This window comes from Brassica napus, chromosome A9 (assembly GCF_020379485.1).
Source record: "Brassica napus cultivar Da-Ae chromosome A9, Da-Ae, whole genome shotgun sequence".
Lineage (NCBI taxonomy): Eukaryota > Viridiplantae > Streptophyta > Magnoliopsida > Brassicales > Brassicaceae > Brassica > Brassica napus.
In genome coordinates this window covers 31,265,943-31,283,699 of record NC_063442.1, presented here as the reverse complement: position 1 = coordinate 31,283,699, position 17,757 = coordinate 31,265,943, and the positions used below count along the sequence as shown (strand labels likewise).

The following is a 17,757-nucleotide window of genomic DNA, read 5'->3' as shown; positions in this document are numbered from 1 at the left end:
CTCCCACCGCCAATCTCGCTTTCTTTAGTTCTTTTTCAACATTTATTTATCTACTGATCATTTCATTTCACATAATAATAAATAGAGTTTTTGCATTGAATAATGATGAGAATATGAATAAATAAGAAAATAACAAAGCAAGTTCTTATCCAAAAGAGTGAATATATCGAATAACTGGAGGATTTTATCAGCATTATCTACGTTGTCACTAATATTTTTTTAACGTGTTATTACAAATAAGTAGTTATCTAAAAATACATTCAATATAAAGAGTTAAAAGCTCCAAGTTTTTTTCATCTCAGCTTTTAACCAAATATATTTTTAATACAAATTCTAACTGTCATTTTAATTTTATCATATAACTAAATTTGATTTAAGCTGAACAAAATATTAATAAGAATGTGTCGAATAAATAATTGTATTTGATTATATGAAAATACCAGTTTGATATGACTGGAATACTTAATTTTTATTTTAGTTTAATTAGTAAATATATTTTATTTTATCCTAACTACTCATATTCCATTCCTTTTCATATTATTTATTTCCTTTCATTTAATTCAGCATATTTGTATTTTCGGTAATGTTACAAAAAAATATTGTATTTTCTATAAATAAATGGTTTCCAGTTAGATATAGAGCTAGGCCCAGCAAAACGGTGCCGTAACAGCGACATCTCTCCTTGACAAATGGTCGCATGGATACATAAGAGCGACGTGAGTCGCTTCTCTGAGTAGAGAGCGAATCCCCAAGTTGATTTATTATTTATTATTATTTTATTTATTTTTCCGTTAGACGGAGGCTTAACGGCGTAATGGCCGGAGTAAACGTCTCACCCGCCTCTCTGCTCGAGCTTATAGCCGAGATTGCCGAGATTCCAATCAACGCCGGCGTGTTCAAGAAGGACTGCGCGGATCTCACTCGGCGAGTCTGTCTCTTGACGCATTTGGTAGAGGAGATCAGAGACTCCAACCCGGTCGATTCCGCCGCTGCGTCTTCGTCGGAGAATGACTGGTGGTCTGATCTCGTCGTGGGGCTTCAAGCCGCGAAGCGTCTTCTCTCCTCCGCCACTCGATTCCAAGCTCGCGACTCCTCTGTAAGCATAATCTAACGACTCCTCTCAGATTCAGATGTTCAAATCGTTCGTTTGGTGTAGATTACTTGGTTTAGTCTCGGTTTAAATTAAATTTAAATCACTGGTTATCTCCAGTTTGGCTAATCGGTTATTTCATTCGGTTAAAATTGAATTTAAATAAGTGTTTGTACCAATGGTTATCTCTGGTTTGGCTAAACGATTATTTTAATTCGGTTAAAAGGATGGTGCTGTGAAGAGAATCTCATTCCAGCTTCAATGCATTACATGGAGGCTGGAGAAAGCGTTAAGCAATCTACCGTACGATCTATATGACATCTCTGACGAAGTTGGAGAACAGGTGAATAAACATTCATTGAAAGAAATGATTTTTTTTTTGCTAGTGGTTATGGAATGCTTCAAGGTTGTTTTTTTTGTGTGTCTGTGTATCAATCAGGTGGAGCTAGCGAGATCGCAGCTGAGAAGAGCTATGCAGAGATATGGTTCATTGAACTCTAACAAGTTCTTGAATGGCTTATCTGAGCCCATGGAGAGAGATGCGTTTAGCAATGTAAAGATCAAAGCTGAGGAAGAAAAGCTTGAGGGTATTTCGGAAACAGTTCCTTTTGGTGAGGAGAAGAAGCAGCTGAGGAAAAGCTCTTCCATTTCTTTGGCGTTTTACTTGTCGAAAGATGCTGATACGGATCGGTTAGACAAAATGGTCACCAAGAACACTGATGAATCGAAGAAGTCTGATAAACTCACGATTCCTGTTGATTTTCTGTGTCCTGTGTCTCTGGAACTGATGAAGGATCCTGTTATTGTCGCCACAGGACAGGTCTGGCTTCAAGTTTGTTACTTTACTTACTGTTGTTGCTTGGTTATTGATAGTTTTGTCTCTTCAATGGCAGACTTACGAGAGGGCGTACATACAGAGATGGATCGACTGTGGGAACTTAACATGTCCAAAGACTCAGCAGAAACTCGAGAACTTTACGCTGACTCCAAACTACGTCCTCAGAAGCTTGATCTCCCGCTGGTGCGCTGAACACAACATTGAGCAACCCGCAGGTTACATCAACGGCAGGTCAAGAAACAGAGGAGACATGTCAGTGATCAAGGCATTGGTTCACAAACTCTCCAGCCGGTCCGTAGAGGAACGCAGGAACGCGGTTTCTGAAATCAGGTCTCTGTCGAAGAGGAGCACCGACAATCGCATTCTGATCGCAGAAGCAGGAGCAATCCCTGTTTTGGTGAACCTTTTGACCTCAGAGGACGTCGCGACTCAGGAGAACGCAATCACTTGCGTTCTCAACCTCTCTATATATGACAACAACAAGGAGCTGATAATGTTTGCTGGTGCAGTCACTTCAATAGTTCAAGTCCTCAGAGCTGGAACCATGGAAGCAAGAGAAAACGCAGCAGCCACACTCTTTAGCCTCTCGTTAGCCGATGAGAACAAGATCATAATAGGCGGATCCGGCGCCATACCTGCCTTGGTTGATCTGCTCGAGAACGGGACTCCTAGAGGGAAGAAAGACGCAGCCACTGCATTATTCAACCTCTGCATTTATCAGGGAAACAAAGGCAGAGCGGTTAGAGCCGGTATAGTGCCTGCATTGGTTAAGATGCTGAGTGACTCGAGCAGTCACAGGATGGTTGATGAAGCTTTGACTATACTCTCGGTCCTTGCAAGTAACCTAGACGCTAAAGCTGCGATTGTGAAAGCGAATACTTTGCCTGCATTGATAGGTATTCTCCAGACGGGTCAAGCTAGAAACAGAGAGAACGCAGCGGCGATATTGCTTTCGCTGTGTAAGAGAGACACTGAGAAACTGGTCTCGATAGGTAGACTCGGTGCGGTTGTGCCGTTGATGGATCTATCGAACAACGGAACAGAGAGAGGCAAGAGGAAAGCTACGTCATTGTTAGAGCTTCTTCGTAAAGCATGCCAATAATAATTAGTGGGTCTGACAAAAAATAAAATAAGGTTCGTCAAGCTCTCATTTTTTTATGAAAAGTTTGCTGGCTATTTATTCAATTATTATGTTAATATTTTGTTTCAATTGATTTGATTTTTTGGATATTAATTCCACTTGTGGAATCAAATCTGGAGATGGTGAGCTAAAAGGGTTTTCGAGAATCGAACTCTTTTTTTGCTTGCTGTGTATTTATTTGGTTATATTTGTAATAAAAATTGGGAATAATAACTAATAAGCATTGAATTGATTGTTATTTGTGTTTCTGGTTCATGAATTTCCATTTTTTGTTGCTCTTTAAATTCAACGTGAGTTGGTTGTTGCTAGCTAGTTGTTGCCCATCTGGACCAGCTTACTTGGGACAGAAGCAACAGTTGTAAATAAATGATTTAATTTGATTTAATTATCGGTTCAATGCCGAAGTTGGTTGATTGCTTCGGTAGGCAAGTAGAGGACCACATGTGCATGTCCTAATAAACTGGCGTGCTTACTGGAAGCTCTGGAGGTACCAAAACTTTCAAACAACATTACCTCATAAATTTCTATATTTGACAAAATCGTTCATGAAAATTCAATGACTGTTGCGACTTATTAGATTTGACTTATTTGGATTTCTTAAAACAAGATAACTTAAAGATTTGGACCCGACTCTAAAGATATGATCTCTACCCCTAACTTTAGTTGACTATATATCTTAACTATCATATGATAGTATTCATTTGAGGAGAATATAAACAGTTCAGAATTACCCTACAGTCACAACACATACACAAGACATCAATTCCAACATACTCAATGACTCAAGAGGGAAGAAACTACATATTTGTCAAAGATGTTTCAGCAGTTTGTAAAGGAGCTTCTTATATGCAAACAAGTTTAATGACATAAACTTCTATACGAGACCGGTTTACATACAACCAACAACTTCTGTACAAAACCGGTATACATGCGACATTAAACCAAAGTATATGTCGGCCCAGCCAAGGTAAATCGAATTATTAGTGATTATAAACTTATTAGCTACGGTTACGACATTTTTAATCTAATGTCCATATTACATAGGCCCAGCCATTTTATTCAGTAATTAAACTTATAGGACTTCTATTACCGGCTAAGCCTCATAACGCTATATGCATAACCAAGATCCGGTTACCGCAGGTCTTACTTTTCGCCTTTGGAATCCAACTTTGTCAAATTGTAATGTATTCTTTGAACCGTCATCTAAATAATGTCTCCATTCCGAATGATTGCTGTTCTTTTTAATCAAATCTTTGGACTAATAGACTCATCAGATTCTCCTTTGCATGTTCCACGGCCACCAAAACGAGTTTACTCCTGTAATATATATATATATATATTAATATAGTCTACGCTGTTAAATTTTCTGTCACGAATTATTCTTCAATCATACGAAAGCATTTATCCAACCTTTCTCCTTCTTACGAAAATATTTTCTGCTATCTTCTCTTTATGTAAATGAACAACTAAAGCTAAGTTCCACTGAAAAACAACACTTACGCTTTAAGCAACTACACGCACTCGCATATTTCATATATGCTTCCATTTAACGTTTATTTCATTTCAATATTATCACAAACTTCTTTTGTTTTTGGTAAAAATTACAAACTTCTTTCAAGATAACTAATTACGGATAACAAACGTATTAGAAAATTGCATTATGATACATATACCTTGAACATTTATCACAAACATGAATAGATTATTCGGTTGTTTGAGACTTTTGAGTATTCGATGGTGGGATTCTAATCACTAATAATTCTACAAATTGAGATTTCTTGAATACGAAAACTAAAAATTGTTAATGTGGACCCCACTCACATGAAAAGTCCAGTTTCAAGTGGACCGACGAGTATGCCAACCACACTAGAGTATTTTAAATTTAATTATAATTTCGTTAAAAAGGACGAGAAGCTTATAGAAATAGTTAGTATACACTATTTAACAAGGTCTATGAGTCCCATGCACTTGGCTTACGTAACGAGAACGCATTCATCATCACCTCTCATTTTCACGTCTCCTCTTCACTCTTTAGCCTATAACTATCATTCAGCGTAATCTACACAAACTCTTCTTTTTATTTTCTCTTTGATCTAATCCAAAAAACTCGTCGATCATAACATGCCGGGAAGTTATCACCGCCGGGGATCCGACGTGTCAGTCATCATTTTCACGGTGATGATCACGTTGCTAACGTGTCCAGTAATCATCAACGCTTCATCATCATCAGAGGCAGCCAATACGAGGAAGCTCGACGAGGTAGATCCCATAAAGTGCTCTCCAAGCTGCGTCCAAAACCCTCCTCCGCCATCGCCTCCACCACCATCTCCACCGCCTCCGGCATGTCCTCCTCCGCCGGCTCTCCCTCCACCGCCGAAGAAAGTTTCACCCAACTGTCCACCACCTCCCCCGGCTGATTTCTTGTACATAACGGGTCCGCCGGGAAATCTCTACCCCGTTGATGAGCAATTCGGAGCGGCCGCCGGAAAAGGTTTTACGGTGGTGAAGCTCTCCGGTCTAATCGGGTTTGGACTTATGGGGTTGTTGGTTCTTTGAAGCATGAACGGATCAAAAGTAAAGTTGAAGATTTGTTGGTATGTTGGAATACTTTTAATTCGTTTTTTAAGAAAAAAAACTTATTGATAGTTGATTAATAATAATCTTTCTAGCTAGGATTACATATGTCTCATCATATTTTACTATATCCAAATTTTCTAATGGGTTTGTTAAACCAAATTAATAAGGTGCGAATATGTAAATTCTAGAATGTAATCTCTTTATGTGATATGTTCCTCTCTTTGTCAACTTTCCGTTGGAATTGATTCTTAAAAATTTTACTTTATGCGGAATAATTTATATGGAAAAGCAAATTATACTTATAAAAGTTAAGAGATGTAAAGTTAAATTTATCCATAAATGTAAACTGAAAAGGTTAATTAAAAGGCGAAATTGGTGAAAATATTTGGTTCTTTTTGGTTTATTTTTCAGTCTTCTTAATTATACTGACAAATAACTTTGATTGTTTACTTTGTTTGTTACAAATCATGAAAACAATAAAAACATAAATGTTGTGACTTTTGAGCTATATCACAACATTTTCCTTAATTGTTCTGATAAATTTGTGCAGTTTTTTTTCCTTCAGAAAATGTTATTGTTTCATGTGATACAAAACGGACCAGTCTGTCTTAAGTAAAGTAAAGTAACTTTTAAATGTTGACAAAATGTATTTGAGGTGAAGTTAAACACGCGTCAAAGAAATGTCTGCTCTGATGTGAGAAATGGAGATCAACTTGGGTTTCAACAAAACTGGGCCCGAGACGGCCGACCTCAGACATGACATGTGCATCTGTTTACTTTCGCCTAACGCTAAATTCTCTACCAAAGCAATATCAACTACGTTTCTACTTCTTCATAAATCATACATACCCGAATATTTACGTAAATCGTATAAATACATTACTAAACCGTGTGTGGTATTTATTTATTTAATTTTAAAAAAAAAATTAGATTCGAAAAGACTAAGACCGTGTATATTTAGATTAACATAAGAAAACTACCAATATGGATTATATATTATCCTAACTTTGATTTTTTCTTTGTTAAGCTTCGACCTATAATTTATCTTCCGAAATAATATACACTTACATTTTCTTTTCTGTATTTTAATTTTTTAATAAAATCTCCTACTATGAGATATGTATTCGACTTGAAACCAAAATACAACCAATCTCCTTTTCATTTTTCTTGCCGTTTTAGAGAAAATTAACAAAGGAAAGGTAAAATCAAAATTTTCCAAATTAGCAATGAAGTAAAAGTCATGGAATCAATGAACGGAGTTGTTAGCTCAAAAATTCCAGTTGTAGATTGCAATAGCTATGGACTTATTTGCTGAAATAATTGAGCACCACCATACAGCTGTGCTTTTACTTTTATTGCCTAATAAATGTAACACAACACCTTTTTTAATGTAAAAAGAAATGTAACACAACACAAAGTCATAAACTATCCAATACAGTTTCATGGAAGCTCCCTCAGTATGTATAACGCAATATTTTACTATTTTTAGGTTTAGTTTTTTTATGAACTTCCTATTTGTCATTATCACTTCTGACTAATCTGGTATGAGAAAACTCGCGAAATGTAGTGGTAGCTATAGCTAACGCACCGGCTTATTTTCCTATTTTTATTTATTGACTAATATTTTCCTTATGTTCTACTCCTTTCCTTTCACATAATATTTTTATTTAGAGATAAATACTAGTATAATTTTAGTGTAACTTTTGGAAGTATATCGTTTTCTTACAATAAAAATTAATGACATAAAATAATAAAATTTTAGAGTAAAACTCTTTTGAGTAAACGAAAATATGTAATTGATTTATCAACTGGTATGAAAAATATAAATAGTACTTAATTTAGATAGTTAGTTTAGACTTTAGATACTTTAGGATGTAGTTGCTTTTACATATAATCATGTAAATACAAGCAGAGTCGCATCCTAATCAAGTGGATTGAATAATATTGGAGGACATTAAGCTACTCTCATATAGAAATCTATACAGTTAGTATGATATATATTCGAAACAAAATGTCTTTTTATCTATTTAATTCAAACCATTATATCATATGTTTTATAAACCAGAAGCTAGCTACGTCTTTGGCGATCCTGGAAATCTCGGCATCCGAGGCAACGAGGAAAACCTCATATTTTCGGGGTCATCGCCAATGGTCGAGAACAGCAATTAAGTCTTATGGATTCTTAGAACAGAATAGTAGAACGTACCGGGTTGAGTGGGTGGGCGAAACTAGGATGTAATAGGTTGATTTGGAAATTTTGTTCAAATTGTGCTTGTAACTGGAACTGAATCCCGTTATCGGGTTGAATAAAAATTTACTTAAAAAAAAAATGTTTTACGAACCATTGTTAATTATGTCATCGCAATGGTTGACGTGTCGAATATTCATGTATAATTTGTCGTATTATATTATGTCTCCTTTTTAATACAAACATGCATGTTCTTCGAAATTTTTCTGAGTCAATAATATACAAATGATTATGTATAATCCCTAGGGTGTATAATTGACCAATCCAGTACTATTCCATAGTGTAAAATTTTTCTACCTTATATATGTAAATGTCAGTTATCGACAATTTTATAAACATATCATTATACATACTGATCTAACTTAATTCAAGTATTTTACATGTATAACTTTGGTTTAGTAACACTTGAGAAATAACCCTAATACAGTGAACTCGCAATTCGATCTCCGTTGACTATCAGATAATTTAACATTGCATTTATGGAACTCATAGAATAGTCGGTTTACCTAATTCAAAAAAAAGTTCTCAATGAAGATACACAATAAAAAAATCTATTAATTAATGATGAATAAGGGTATCTCCAACCCAACTCCAATTTTTACTCTAAAATGGAGTAAAAGTGGATATGAAGTAAGAAATATTCTAACCCAACTCCATAATAGAGTCTACTCCATTTATGAAGTAATCTATTTTTGTTTGTTTATTACTCCATTATGGAGTGAGAAATGAAATGGGTTGGAGCATTTTAACTCCATATCCACTTTTACTCCATTTTGGAAGAAAAAATAGAGTTTAACATTGGAGATGCTTTAAGACAACCAAGTAGTGATAACTTATTGGTAATATTTTGAGGCTTGGTGTGTTTTTATATCAGTTATGAGTTCGAGTCTTCCTAGAAACTAAATTATTAATGTTTGGCTGGTTTGGGTTTGAACTTTGACCTAAGTGATTAACATGGTGGACTGTAACAAACGATCAGTTCACTCCTGGTATTAATCGGAAGGCATTCGAGCCTTTATGAGAACTAAATTGTTATTGCTTGACTAGTTTGTGTTTGAGTTTCGTTCCAAATGGTTAACATGGTGGGCTGTAATAGACAATCGGTCCACCCATTAATTGAAAAGCATTCCAAATTTGAGTTATGGTAATCAGTCCACTATTTATCAATAAGTTCATTAGACTGAAATAATCAACCAATAGAGTATTATAAAAAAAAAACGTTGAGTAAGACTTACTGAAATCGAATAGTGATATATTAAAAAAGATATTAGACTCGATTTAGTGAGTGTATTTTTTCTTTCACAAAAGACTCCAGGAGAAAGAGTGAAAGACCAATTAAACCTAGAAACGTAAGAAATTCAAGGGATGATGAAAATAGGGGTTGTAGACTTGTAGTGGTCGAAAAGGTCACTTACAACTATTTTAGGAAGTTTTAAAAAGATCTCAATATCTTCGTTTTCGCTATATGTCTAATATATTTGTTAAAAATGTGAAACTTTTTTTTGTCATATGTGAAACTTTTAACTATAAGATCTGTCCAACAATTACAAACTTTGTTATCTTTTATATATTACACCAAATTTAGTAAAACAAAAACAAAATGGAAAGATTGTCATTTAAATCACCAGCTTTCAAATTTGGTTGAAAAAAAACATAAACTTTCTCGTGGACCATTTAAAGCATCAATTTATATTAACTAGTCGTTTTAACCTTTAACATATTTTGACTAGGCCATTTTTAAGACGATGTTAAAATGGTTAACAGATTGAGTTAACAAAGTTAATCTCCGTTTCTACTCTCTGTTAAATTCCTACAACATCGTTTTGGAATTTTTAAAAAGAAATTGATGCTCAAGGGAATCGAACATGAGACCAAGCTTCCCTTGTTACAAACCTAAAGCACAAGACCACTTACGATTTCATTGACATGTATAAATATTAATAGTTAATATTATTATACCTCCGAATCATCTTATTCTAACCTAATTCATTTATGAGTCTAATAAACCCCAAATTGTTTCTTCTTAAAACTTAGCAGAATTGAATTAGAGATTTAGGATGGGAGAAGATGATTAGGTTCAAATTCACAATTTGTAGTTTTCAATTCCTACGAAGTTATAACCTTTAGAAGCTGAATTTGTCACAAGCAAACAAATTTTGGTTTGGTTTCCGAATTTGAAACCAACCCATCGCCGCCAGATTCATCATATTTCCGTTTCTTAAAACCTAACAGAAACGAATTAGGAATTTAGGTTGGGAGAAGAAGATTTGGAGTTTTAATAATATTAATTATTAGTATTTATACATGTCAACGAAATCGTAAGTGGTCTAGTGGTTATGCTTTGTAATAAAAGAAGTTTTGATCATAGGTTCAATTTTCTTGAACTCTAAATTTTTAATTCAAAAACAACGTTGTATGAATTTAACAGAGATTAGAGACGGAAATTAACCATGTTAACTTAATCTGTTAACCATTTTAACGGTGTTTTAAAAATGGTCTAATCAAAATATGTTAGAGGTTAAAACAGCTAGTGAAGATAAGTTGATGATTTAAATGATTCACGAGAAAGTTCATGATGTTTTTAACCAAATTTGAAAATAGGTTATTTAAATGGTAATTTTCCCAAAACAAAATGTGCATTAACATGATTGAGGACGTATGGCTAGCGACAATTGTAGAGTAAGTCACATAACAAGTGTCATCTAACTAGACTCCAGACCTGTGCATTAACATGATTGAGGACGTATGGCTAGCGACAATTGTCAGAGTAAGTCACATAACAAGTGTCATCTAACTAGACTCCAGACCTCCACTGAGCTTTTTCCCAAAACTTATCTTCACTTTCTCGCGGTTTCTTTTGCACGAAAATGTGTTTACCATTTAAATTTAATAGAACCATTCGTTCATCAAGAAAGGTAAAGAAAAACATGAACACAAACGATCGTGGCCTTACCCTCTTGAGATTAGTCTTCATATTTTCTCTTCTTTACTTCCCTTACTTAGCCATATCTGAAACGCCGTGCCCGTACCCGTGTTATCCGCCGCCCATTGGCGGTGGCTCCTCCACGACTCAACCACCACCATATCCTCCTCCAGCCTTTAACTACCCTTATCCAGCTGGAAATTTACCAAATTACCCTTCGCCACCATACATCGGTGGAGGCGGTAGTGGCAGCTTCCATGGTCCTCCACCGCCGGATGCTATCTTACCTTACTTCCCCTACTACTTTAGAAAACCTCCTCACCAGACGGAACAAACATCCTCGTCTCCACTTGTGGCGGTTTCAGGGAAATTGACGGTGAGGATCATAGCCATGGGAAATCTTGTGGTAGTTGGACTTCTCTGTAATATTTGGTAATCAAGTTAGTTACTAAGTAACTATTGCTAAAACCTTATATGTTTATAAAAATATATTGTAATATACTTCAGAGGTCTAAAGCAGAAAAAGAAGTTGGCTTAAGAGGCTGTGCAGACTATTCGTTAATATTTCTTTTATTATCACGGTAATACAAATACGCAATTTTAAAAGTTAATGACACATCTACATCATATCAATTAGTGGCGATCCTTGAATTAGGATAAGCACGAACACTGCCAATAACGTCACCTTTCGTTGGTGACTTCGTAGTGGACAACAATGGTTGTTAACGATTGAAAAGGATTAATTAACAATATTAGTTATCCCCTATATATTATTTTGTGGAATAGTGCAAGCAGAAAAGGATAACTAGGCCGCCTCGACAAAAATCAAATCATAAACACTAGTTATTTTGCTTCGAAAATAATTGTCGTTTCATATTCGATGTGAAACGAAATCCAATAGTAGAATTTTATGCAGACAGGTGTTAAACTCTTTTTCTTCTTCTCGGACTTGTTTTAGTTAAAAGTCGCTATGTTTTGAAACTCAACCGGATACGGGAGAGTTGATTAGTCTGATGGGTCAATACTCCTGAATGTCACCAGACGCAACACCGGCTAAACTCCAAATTAGCAAAAGCTCATACCAGAACATACATCTTGAGATTCTTGATCAAAATCAATGATGGAGAAAGAGAAATGAGCAGAGCAGAAAATAGAGAAAAGGAAAAACTTTAACCATCTGCCAAATATCATATTTTGGACCGATAAAACAAAATCTTTATAGTCAAACGTTATTGAACGATGGGCCTCCTTTAAGAGAGAGTGACGCAACGGCCTCAGAAACAGTCAAGAAAAGAAACTCAGGCCTCATGAACTCTTCTTCTTCGTCAGCTCTTTGTAGCTTCTCCATCACTTCACTTAATGGGTTCACAAACACAAGCTGCACAAATATCCGGTTTAGATCGAAAACTAATTACAATTCTTGAGTTAAAAGACGAAACCTGGTTTCCAAAATAAATTTACCTCGATGTTCTTCTTTGCTGTGGTTTTCTTTAATTCTTTAAAGAAGGAGACTCCGTTTGTGTCCACCCCACTCACAGCTTTAACATATATAAGAATTAAACACAGTTAGCTACTAAAATCAAGTTCAAGAAAAACATATGGATATGATGATGTGGTTGAAAATAGATCGGTTTGATTAATACTAACCTGACATTTCAAGAATCAAGAACCGAAGGCTGGAATGCTTCTCCTGAGCTTCCTCTTCTTCACATTCTTCTATCCAACGAGATGTTCTACAATATTTTTACGCAATCCAGGTCAAGAGACGCAAATATTGTCAATTAACGTGACATAACTACTATATAAAAAAATGTGGTTTATGTAAAACCTAATGATAGCTCAACGGGTAAAACTACAAACACACAAGAATATGTCCGAATACAACTAACTGAATATAGCGGTTTGTCGACACTCTAGAGATCAAAGTCTAATGGATCCAAAGCATAGTTTATATCATTGTTCTAAATTGGTCTAGACTGCGGCTAAACAACAAAATCTGATCATAAGCAAAACTGGGAAACGATTTTTATAGAAAAATTGGTCTAGGCGTTTTCCTATGTGCTAAACATCTAATGACAGCCTAACAATTTCTTGAAATTTGGTTTATATAACTAACCTTTCAGTGAGGTAATTAGAATTGGCAAAATTGACAGGAGATTCGATGCTTAGGACAAGGAACCCTGGGATCCTCTGTGCATCTTTGTAATGATGAAGATTCCGGTACACATCCGTCCCCGGAATATTCCCCATAACAACCGTCTTGGGCCTCGTCACTTGCATCAATAACTTGAACAACGATAGTCCCACCGCTATAGCTAAACCGTTTTGGACCGACAAGAAAACGACACCAAAGAAGGCACACAACATCACCAAGAAATCAAACTTATCAATCCTCCATATATGACGAGCCGCAGGAAGGTCGATAAGACCTATAACCGCCGTCACAATGATGGCACCAAGGACCACGTTGGGAGTGTATTCGAAAAGAGGCATTAAGAATAGGAGTGTGACCATAACGGTGACAGACATCACGATGTTTGAAACCGCGGTTTTACATCCGGCGTTGTTGTTAACGGCTGATCTAGAGAAAGCTCCGGTTGTGACGTAGCAAGAAGTGGCGGAGCCGACAACGTTCATTAGACCTATGGCGATCATCTCTTTGTTACCGTCTACGTGGTAGTTCTTGACCGCTGCGAATGTTCTTCCTACTGCGATGCCTTCCTGTCCCATGACAAAGGCACAAAACAAGACCGAGTTAAAGACAAACTAAGTAAACAAGAACATGTTAGGTTAAACTGAGTTGAAAGAAGCGTTACGGTGAGGGAGACGATTCCGGTGATGAGTCCTGTTTTGGCAACGAGTCCGAGATGACTTCCGTGAAACTGAAGCATGTTCCAAGACGGTGGATTCAAACCTTCTTGTAGTTTCCCAATCTGTACGTCCACCAGATTATAATTTTCTTAAGTTCTGCCTAAGAAAAGACGGAGGAGATTGGTTATGTAAGAAGGAAGAGGGAAGCTTACGACGCTAATGCCATGACGATCGGCTCTTGAAACAAAGACGATAAGTGTAGAGAGGATAACTGAGAGTAGCGGAGCTCCAGCCGAGACCCAGAACAGCTTCGGCTTCTTCATGCTCTGCATTCGATTTATCATTAATTCATTATACTTTTAGGTTATTTTTATTTGGATGTTTCATTTAGACATTTTTATGTTTTTCCTTTCTATCAGTGTTGTGTTTGAATGCACTTTTTGTTTGTTTGTGATTTTTCAGATTTTGTAAGAAAGTTTGGATGAAAAAAAAAGATAACCTTTTAATGATTGAAATAACTAAGTTACTATCAACATTAACTTTTTAATTAAATAATTACTTTTTCTATTCAAAAACCATTCGGTCGTTATTTATGGCGGGAAGAAAGTTGAAAGAAACAATGGCGGTCCACTGTAAAAGTAAGTGTAACAAATGTTCCACATGCATACTGGAGAAGATTTAAAATGGGAACGAATAGTGAGAGATGTGCAAACATACGAGGTGACGTGTGGCGAGCAAGAACAGCAAGAAACAGACTCCCATCACAATCGTTTGCCATGACCACTGCACAGTACGTACATGTGAATATCAACTCTTATGTTAATTGTGAATAAGCATAAGAGAGAAACCTCGTTGGTGTGGTGGAAAACAGAGGAGAGAACAGGGATGACACTCATTTGCTTAGTGAAATGAGTTATCCCAAGCAGAGCTTTTAGCTGTTGCAATGATACTATTATGGCTGCTCCCGCCATAAACCCAATTAGTGTTGCTTTCGATAGAAAGTCTATTATAAATCCCAGCCTACATGTTTGAAATTAAATTAGTTAGTCCATCCATCATTGATTCCAAATAAACAAATGTCGGAAAAAAATCGAATAGTAGTCGTCTAATTGACATGCGTAAAATATAACATTATATTATGAATGCATATACGTGCACACCGTTCACCTAAATCTATTATATAAGAAATTCTTTTGTTTTGATTTTTTGTCTATTTGTATTTGAGACTTTTTATTGGTTAGAATTTAATGATACTGTAAAAAGATACAAAATAGTGATTTTGTTTAGTCTTTCAATCTCCACTTCCTAATCTAATACATATGGAATATATTAGATACCCGACCAATTATAGAATAATCATGAATGATATGAAATTGTGCACTAATTAAATATCTTTGAATATAATATAAACTGGTTTACTATTTAATTCAAATAAGTGAATCTATATATTTTTGTAATGGAATCTATGTTAAATATATTCTCAAGGATAAAAAAGTAGTTTAAAAGATGATGTGAGTAATATAAGTGTAGATCAATTACTTTTGTAACAAACATAATATATAACCCTACAGATTAATAGTAAACCCTAGGCCAGGCCCAGTATATTCACCTCAGAAGTTTTCAACCGGCAACAAGTGGTTCACGCAATGCTACAAAACTTTCAGGAGAAAATAGATACGTACGTATACGATAAAAGTACATAGTATAGATTTATAACCTGAGGATTCCAAGAGAGGCTTGAAAGAGACCAGCAAAGAAGGTAGAAGTGAAAGCGAGCTGTAAAAAGAGAAGAGGGTTGTCTACGGGAGATACTTGTTGCCTTAGCATGGACCCTAAGATCAACGACGCTATGGAGACTGGTCCCACCGCAAGATCTCTTGAGCTTCCCAACACCGCATAAACCAACGGTGGCACAAAGCTTGAGTCTACATACATCAACATACACACGTGAGTATATTTACATTAGTTACTAGTTACTGTTATAATTCATTACTAGGTAATAACCTGCGCCTTGCGCGGGATGTGATTATTAGTTTCGTTATTTTTAATAAAAAACACTGAATCTGTTTTATCTGGATATTGGTTAGGTTTTACGTTTTTTTTTGTTTTTAATCTTCTAAAATATAACTATTATTTTAAATTAATATTCATTTCAGTTTATTCGGTTAAAATGTTTGATTTTTTGGTTTTTTCGGTAACAACCAAAAATTAATACTATTTATTTATTTTCATATTATGAATTTTAGATAGTCGTTATGTTGAACCAATAGTTTCATATTATAGTTTTTAAACAGATAATAGTTTAAGAAATAGAAAAGAATATTATTAAGACAAATCATTTCACTACAATTTGGTCGGTAGTGAAAGAAGCATTAAGAAAAAATATTTCAACTTTCAAAAAAATTAGATACTTCAGTTGTGGTTAATACTTAGTTAGAAGGTGCTCACATCAAGGTGCACATGTATGTTTATGTAAAAAGTATATAAAATAGTTGAAAAATATATAAAGATATTGTTAATTAATATTAAATGACATTTTTGTACAAAATAATACATAAAGATAAAATTAAAATTAATTTAAAATAAAAAAGACCTTGACATTAGTCATTTTTTTATATAAAGAAAATAAAATTATATCTGTAAATCAGGGTGGACACATATCAAATATCTGAGTATTTGAAAGCATTCTTGTCGATTCGATCTTTAGCCACCTAGATATTCGGTGACTCAGATATCCGAAATGTTTTAGAATTTTAAAGAATATCCTATTTGATTCGTAAATAAAATAAAATTTTAAAAATAATTTTTATAATAACATTTCATTACAAAATAAAACATTATATAACCTTTTAAATTCTAGTACCTAATATAATAAATTTAATTCATAAAAATATTTTAAAACTGATATAAAGTATAATATATATAACATATATATATAATTCTTTATATATATGTATATATATGCATATAACATATTGAATTAGATATATGTTCCTAAAAATATTGGTATTTGTGATTTGCTTCTTTTTTTGATATTGTATTCTAGTATTTGATTTGTTTCGTAGAGTTTCAAATATCCAGATTTTTTGGTTCAAATCAAAACGGATAACGAATCGAATCAAAATTTATGAATATTTTGTTCAACTTTATCCGTAAATATAAAAATAATATATATAGAGTTTGACTTTTGATTCGTTATCTATTTTTATTCGAACCGAAAAATCCAGAGTTTTATTGGAACTATGTATGTGAGTTTTATATTAAAAAAAATATAAAGTACATAGTGTGAACACATTTATGATTATAGTGTGAATGCATTAGCATATTTATTATCAAATCATTGTGAGGCTGACACGTGTCTATTATAATGTGAATGCATTTATTACAATGCTTCTCTTTTAATATATAAGGGATTAAAGAATAATTCGATACAATTTCACTTTAGATACTTACATAGACCCACGATTGGAGGCAAATTCGCTAGCTTCGCGTAACTTATCCCCTGTTTTTGAAAAAGACCAAAAAGAAAGAAAAGAAGTTTCAAGTTAAGAATTTGATTAAAGGGTAAGATCGTGGTTGTTCGGAGACTGACATTGGTCATCATCGGAACTCTCTCACAGGAAAAAGTGTTGCGTACCTGAGGAATAGCTAAACTGGCGATGGTGAGACCTGAAACGACGTCAGATTTGAGGAGTCTGAAGCTGTACTCAGGACACCATTGGAGGATTGGGAAAATGTATTGAGCGGCTCTTATGAGTTTGGTACGGTTCGGTTGTCCTCTGAACTGTCTTAGAGGATCGTCAGGGAAAAACGTCTCCTTCAGTCTTGTCTTCAGCTTCGCCGCCGTACTCCTATGCGGTGGAGCAACCACCTTGTGCACCTCCATTAAGTTATTTGTATGTGAATCTGCGTGTTATGTTTCTTTTCTTGCCTCTTTGTTGATAATGTAATCTCGTGTATTCTTGTTTTGGGTCGGTCCTGACCATTTTATAAGGGTACGCTTGGCCACTCTTTTCCTGGTTTAAAAATAAATTATTAGTTTGAAAAACTAACACGTACTGTTGTTTTTGAAAAGAACAATAATTTGTACCTATATTCTGTTCTGTTTGTCTTTTTAGACCATCTTCAA

General features: G+C 34.8%; 4 protein-coding genes across 4 annotated transcripts; 3 read left to right on the top strand and 1 right to left on the bottom strand.

Moving 5' to 3' along the window:
- Positions 1-638: 638 nt before the first annotated feature.
- Positions 639-3,307, top strand: LOC106429803 (U-box domain-containing protein 11). The gene is made up of 4 exons (XM_013870556.3): positions 639-1,096; positions 1,317-1,433; positions 1,530-1,910; positions 1,984-3,307. Exons 1-4 carry the CDS (start codon positions 815-817, stop codon positions 3,028-3,030), a joined length of 1,827 nt encoding a protein of 608 aa, XP_013726010.1. The 5' UTR covers positions 639-814; the 3' UTR covers positions 3,031-3,307.
- Positions 3,308-4,989: 1,682 nt separating this feature from the next.
- On the top strand, positions 4,990-5,874 carry LOC106429726 (probable pathogenesis-related protein ARB_02861). Its single transcript, XM_013870481.3, has one exon. The coding sequence runs from the start codon at positions 5,191-5,193 to the stop codon at positions 5,623-5,625; it is 435 nt and encodes a 144-aa protein (XP_013725935.1). The 5' UTR covers positions 4,990-5,190; the 3' UTR covers positions 5,626-5,874.
- A 3,854-nt stretch (positions 5,875-9,728) lies between these two features.
- On the top strand, positions 9,729-11,355 carry LOC106429792 (nematocyst expressed protein 4-like). The gene has a single exon (XM_013870541.3). The coding sequence runs from the start codon at positions 10,762-10,764 to the stop codon at positions 11,251-11,253; it is 492 nt and encodes a 163-aa protein (XP_013725995.2). The 5' UTR covers positions 9,729-10,761; the 3' UTR covers positions 11,254-11,355.
- A 494-nt stretch (positions 11,356-11,849) lies between these two features.
- On the bottom strand, positions 11,850-17,675 carry LOC106429791 (probable sulfate transporter 3.3). The gene is made up of 11 exons (XM_013870540.3): positions 17,266-17,675; positions 17,082-17,130; positions 15,346-15,553; positions 14,477-14,648; positions 14,346-14,411; positions 13,841-13,954; positions 13,634-13,750; positions 12,934-13,538; positions 12,465-12,550; positions 12,279-12,355; positions 11,850-12,195 (listed from the first exon to the last, which is right to left on the bottom strand). The coding sequence occupies exons 1-11, from the start codon at positions 17,512-17,514 to the stop codon at positions 12,040-12,042; spliced, it is 1,899 nt and encodes a 632-aa protein (XP_013725994.2). The 5' UTR covers positions 17,515-17,675; the 3' UTR covers positions 11,850-12,039.
- Between the last annotated feature and the right edge of the window lie 82 nt (positions 17,676-17,757).

What these genes read in the sequence shown, in the direction of transcription:
- LOC106429803 (XM_013870556.3), top strand. Translation starts at nt 815, where the DNA reads ATGGCCGGAGTAAACGTCTCACCCGCCTCTCTGCTCGAGCTTATAGCC. An exon ending in TCCAAGCTCGCGACTCCTCT is followed by an intron (nt 1,097 to 1,316) that starts GTAAGCATAATC and finishes TTCGGTTAAAAG; the next exon opens with GATGGTGCTGTGAAGAGAAT. An exon ending in TTATTGTCGCCACAGGACAG is followed by an intron (nt 1,911 to 1,983) that starts GTCTGGCTTCAA and finishes CTTCAATGGCAG; the next exon opens with ACTTACGAGAGGGCGTACAT.
- LOC106429726 (XM_013870481.3), top strand. Translation starts at nt 5,191, where the DNA reads ATGCCGGGAAGTTATCACCGCCGGGGATCCGACGTGTCAGTCATCATT.
- LOC106429792 (XM_013870541.3), top strand. Translation starts at nt 10,762, where the DNA reads ATGTGTTTACCATTTAAATTTAATAGAACCATTCGTTCATCAAGAAAG.
- LOC106429791 (XM_013870540.3), bottom strand. Translation starts at nt 17,514, where the DNA reads ATGGAGGTGCACAAGGTGGTTGCTCCACCGCATAGGAGTACGGCGGCG. An exon ending in GCCTCCAATCGTGGGTCTAT is followed by an intron (nt 15,554 to 17,081) that starts GTAAGTATCTAA and finishes TGATGTATGTAG; the next exon opens with ACTCAAGCTTTGTGCCACCG. An exon ending in ATCGTCATGGCATTAGCGTC is followed by an intron (nt 13,751 to 13,840) that starts GTAAGCTTCCCT and finishes GTGGACGTACAG; the next exon opens with ATTGGGAAACTACAAGAAGG.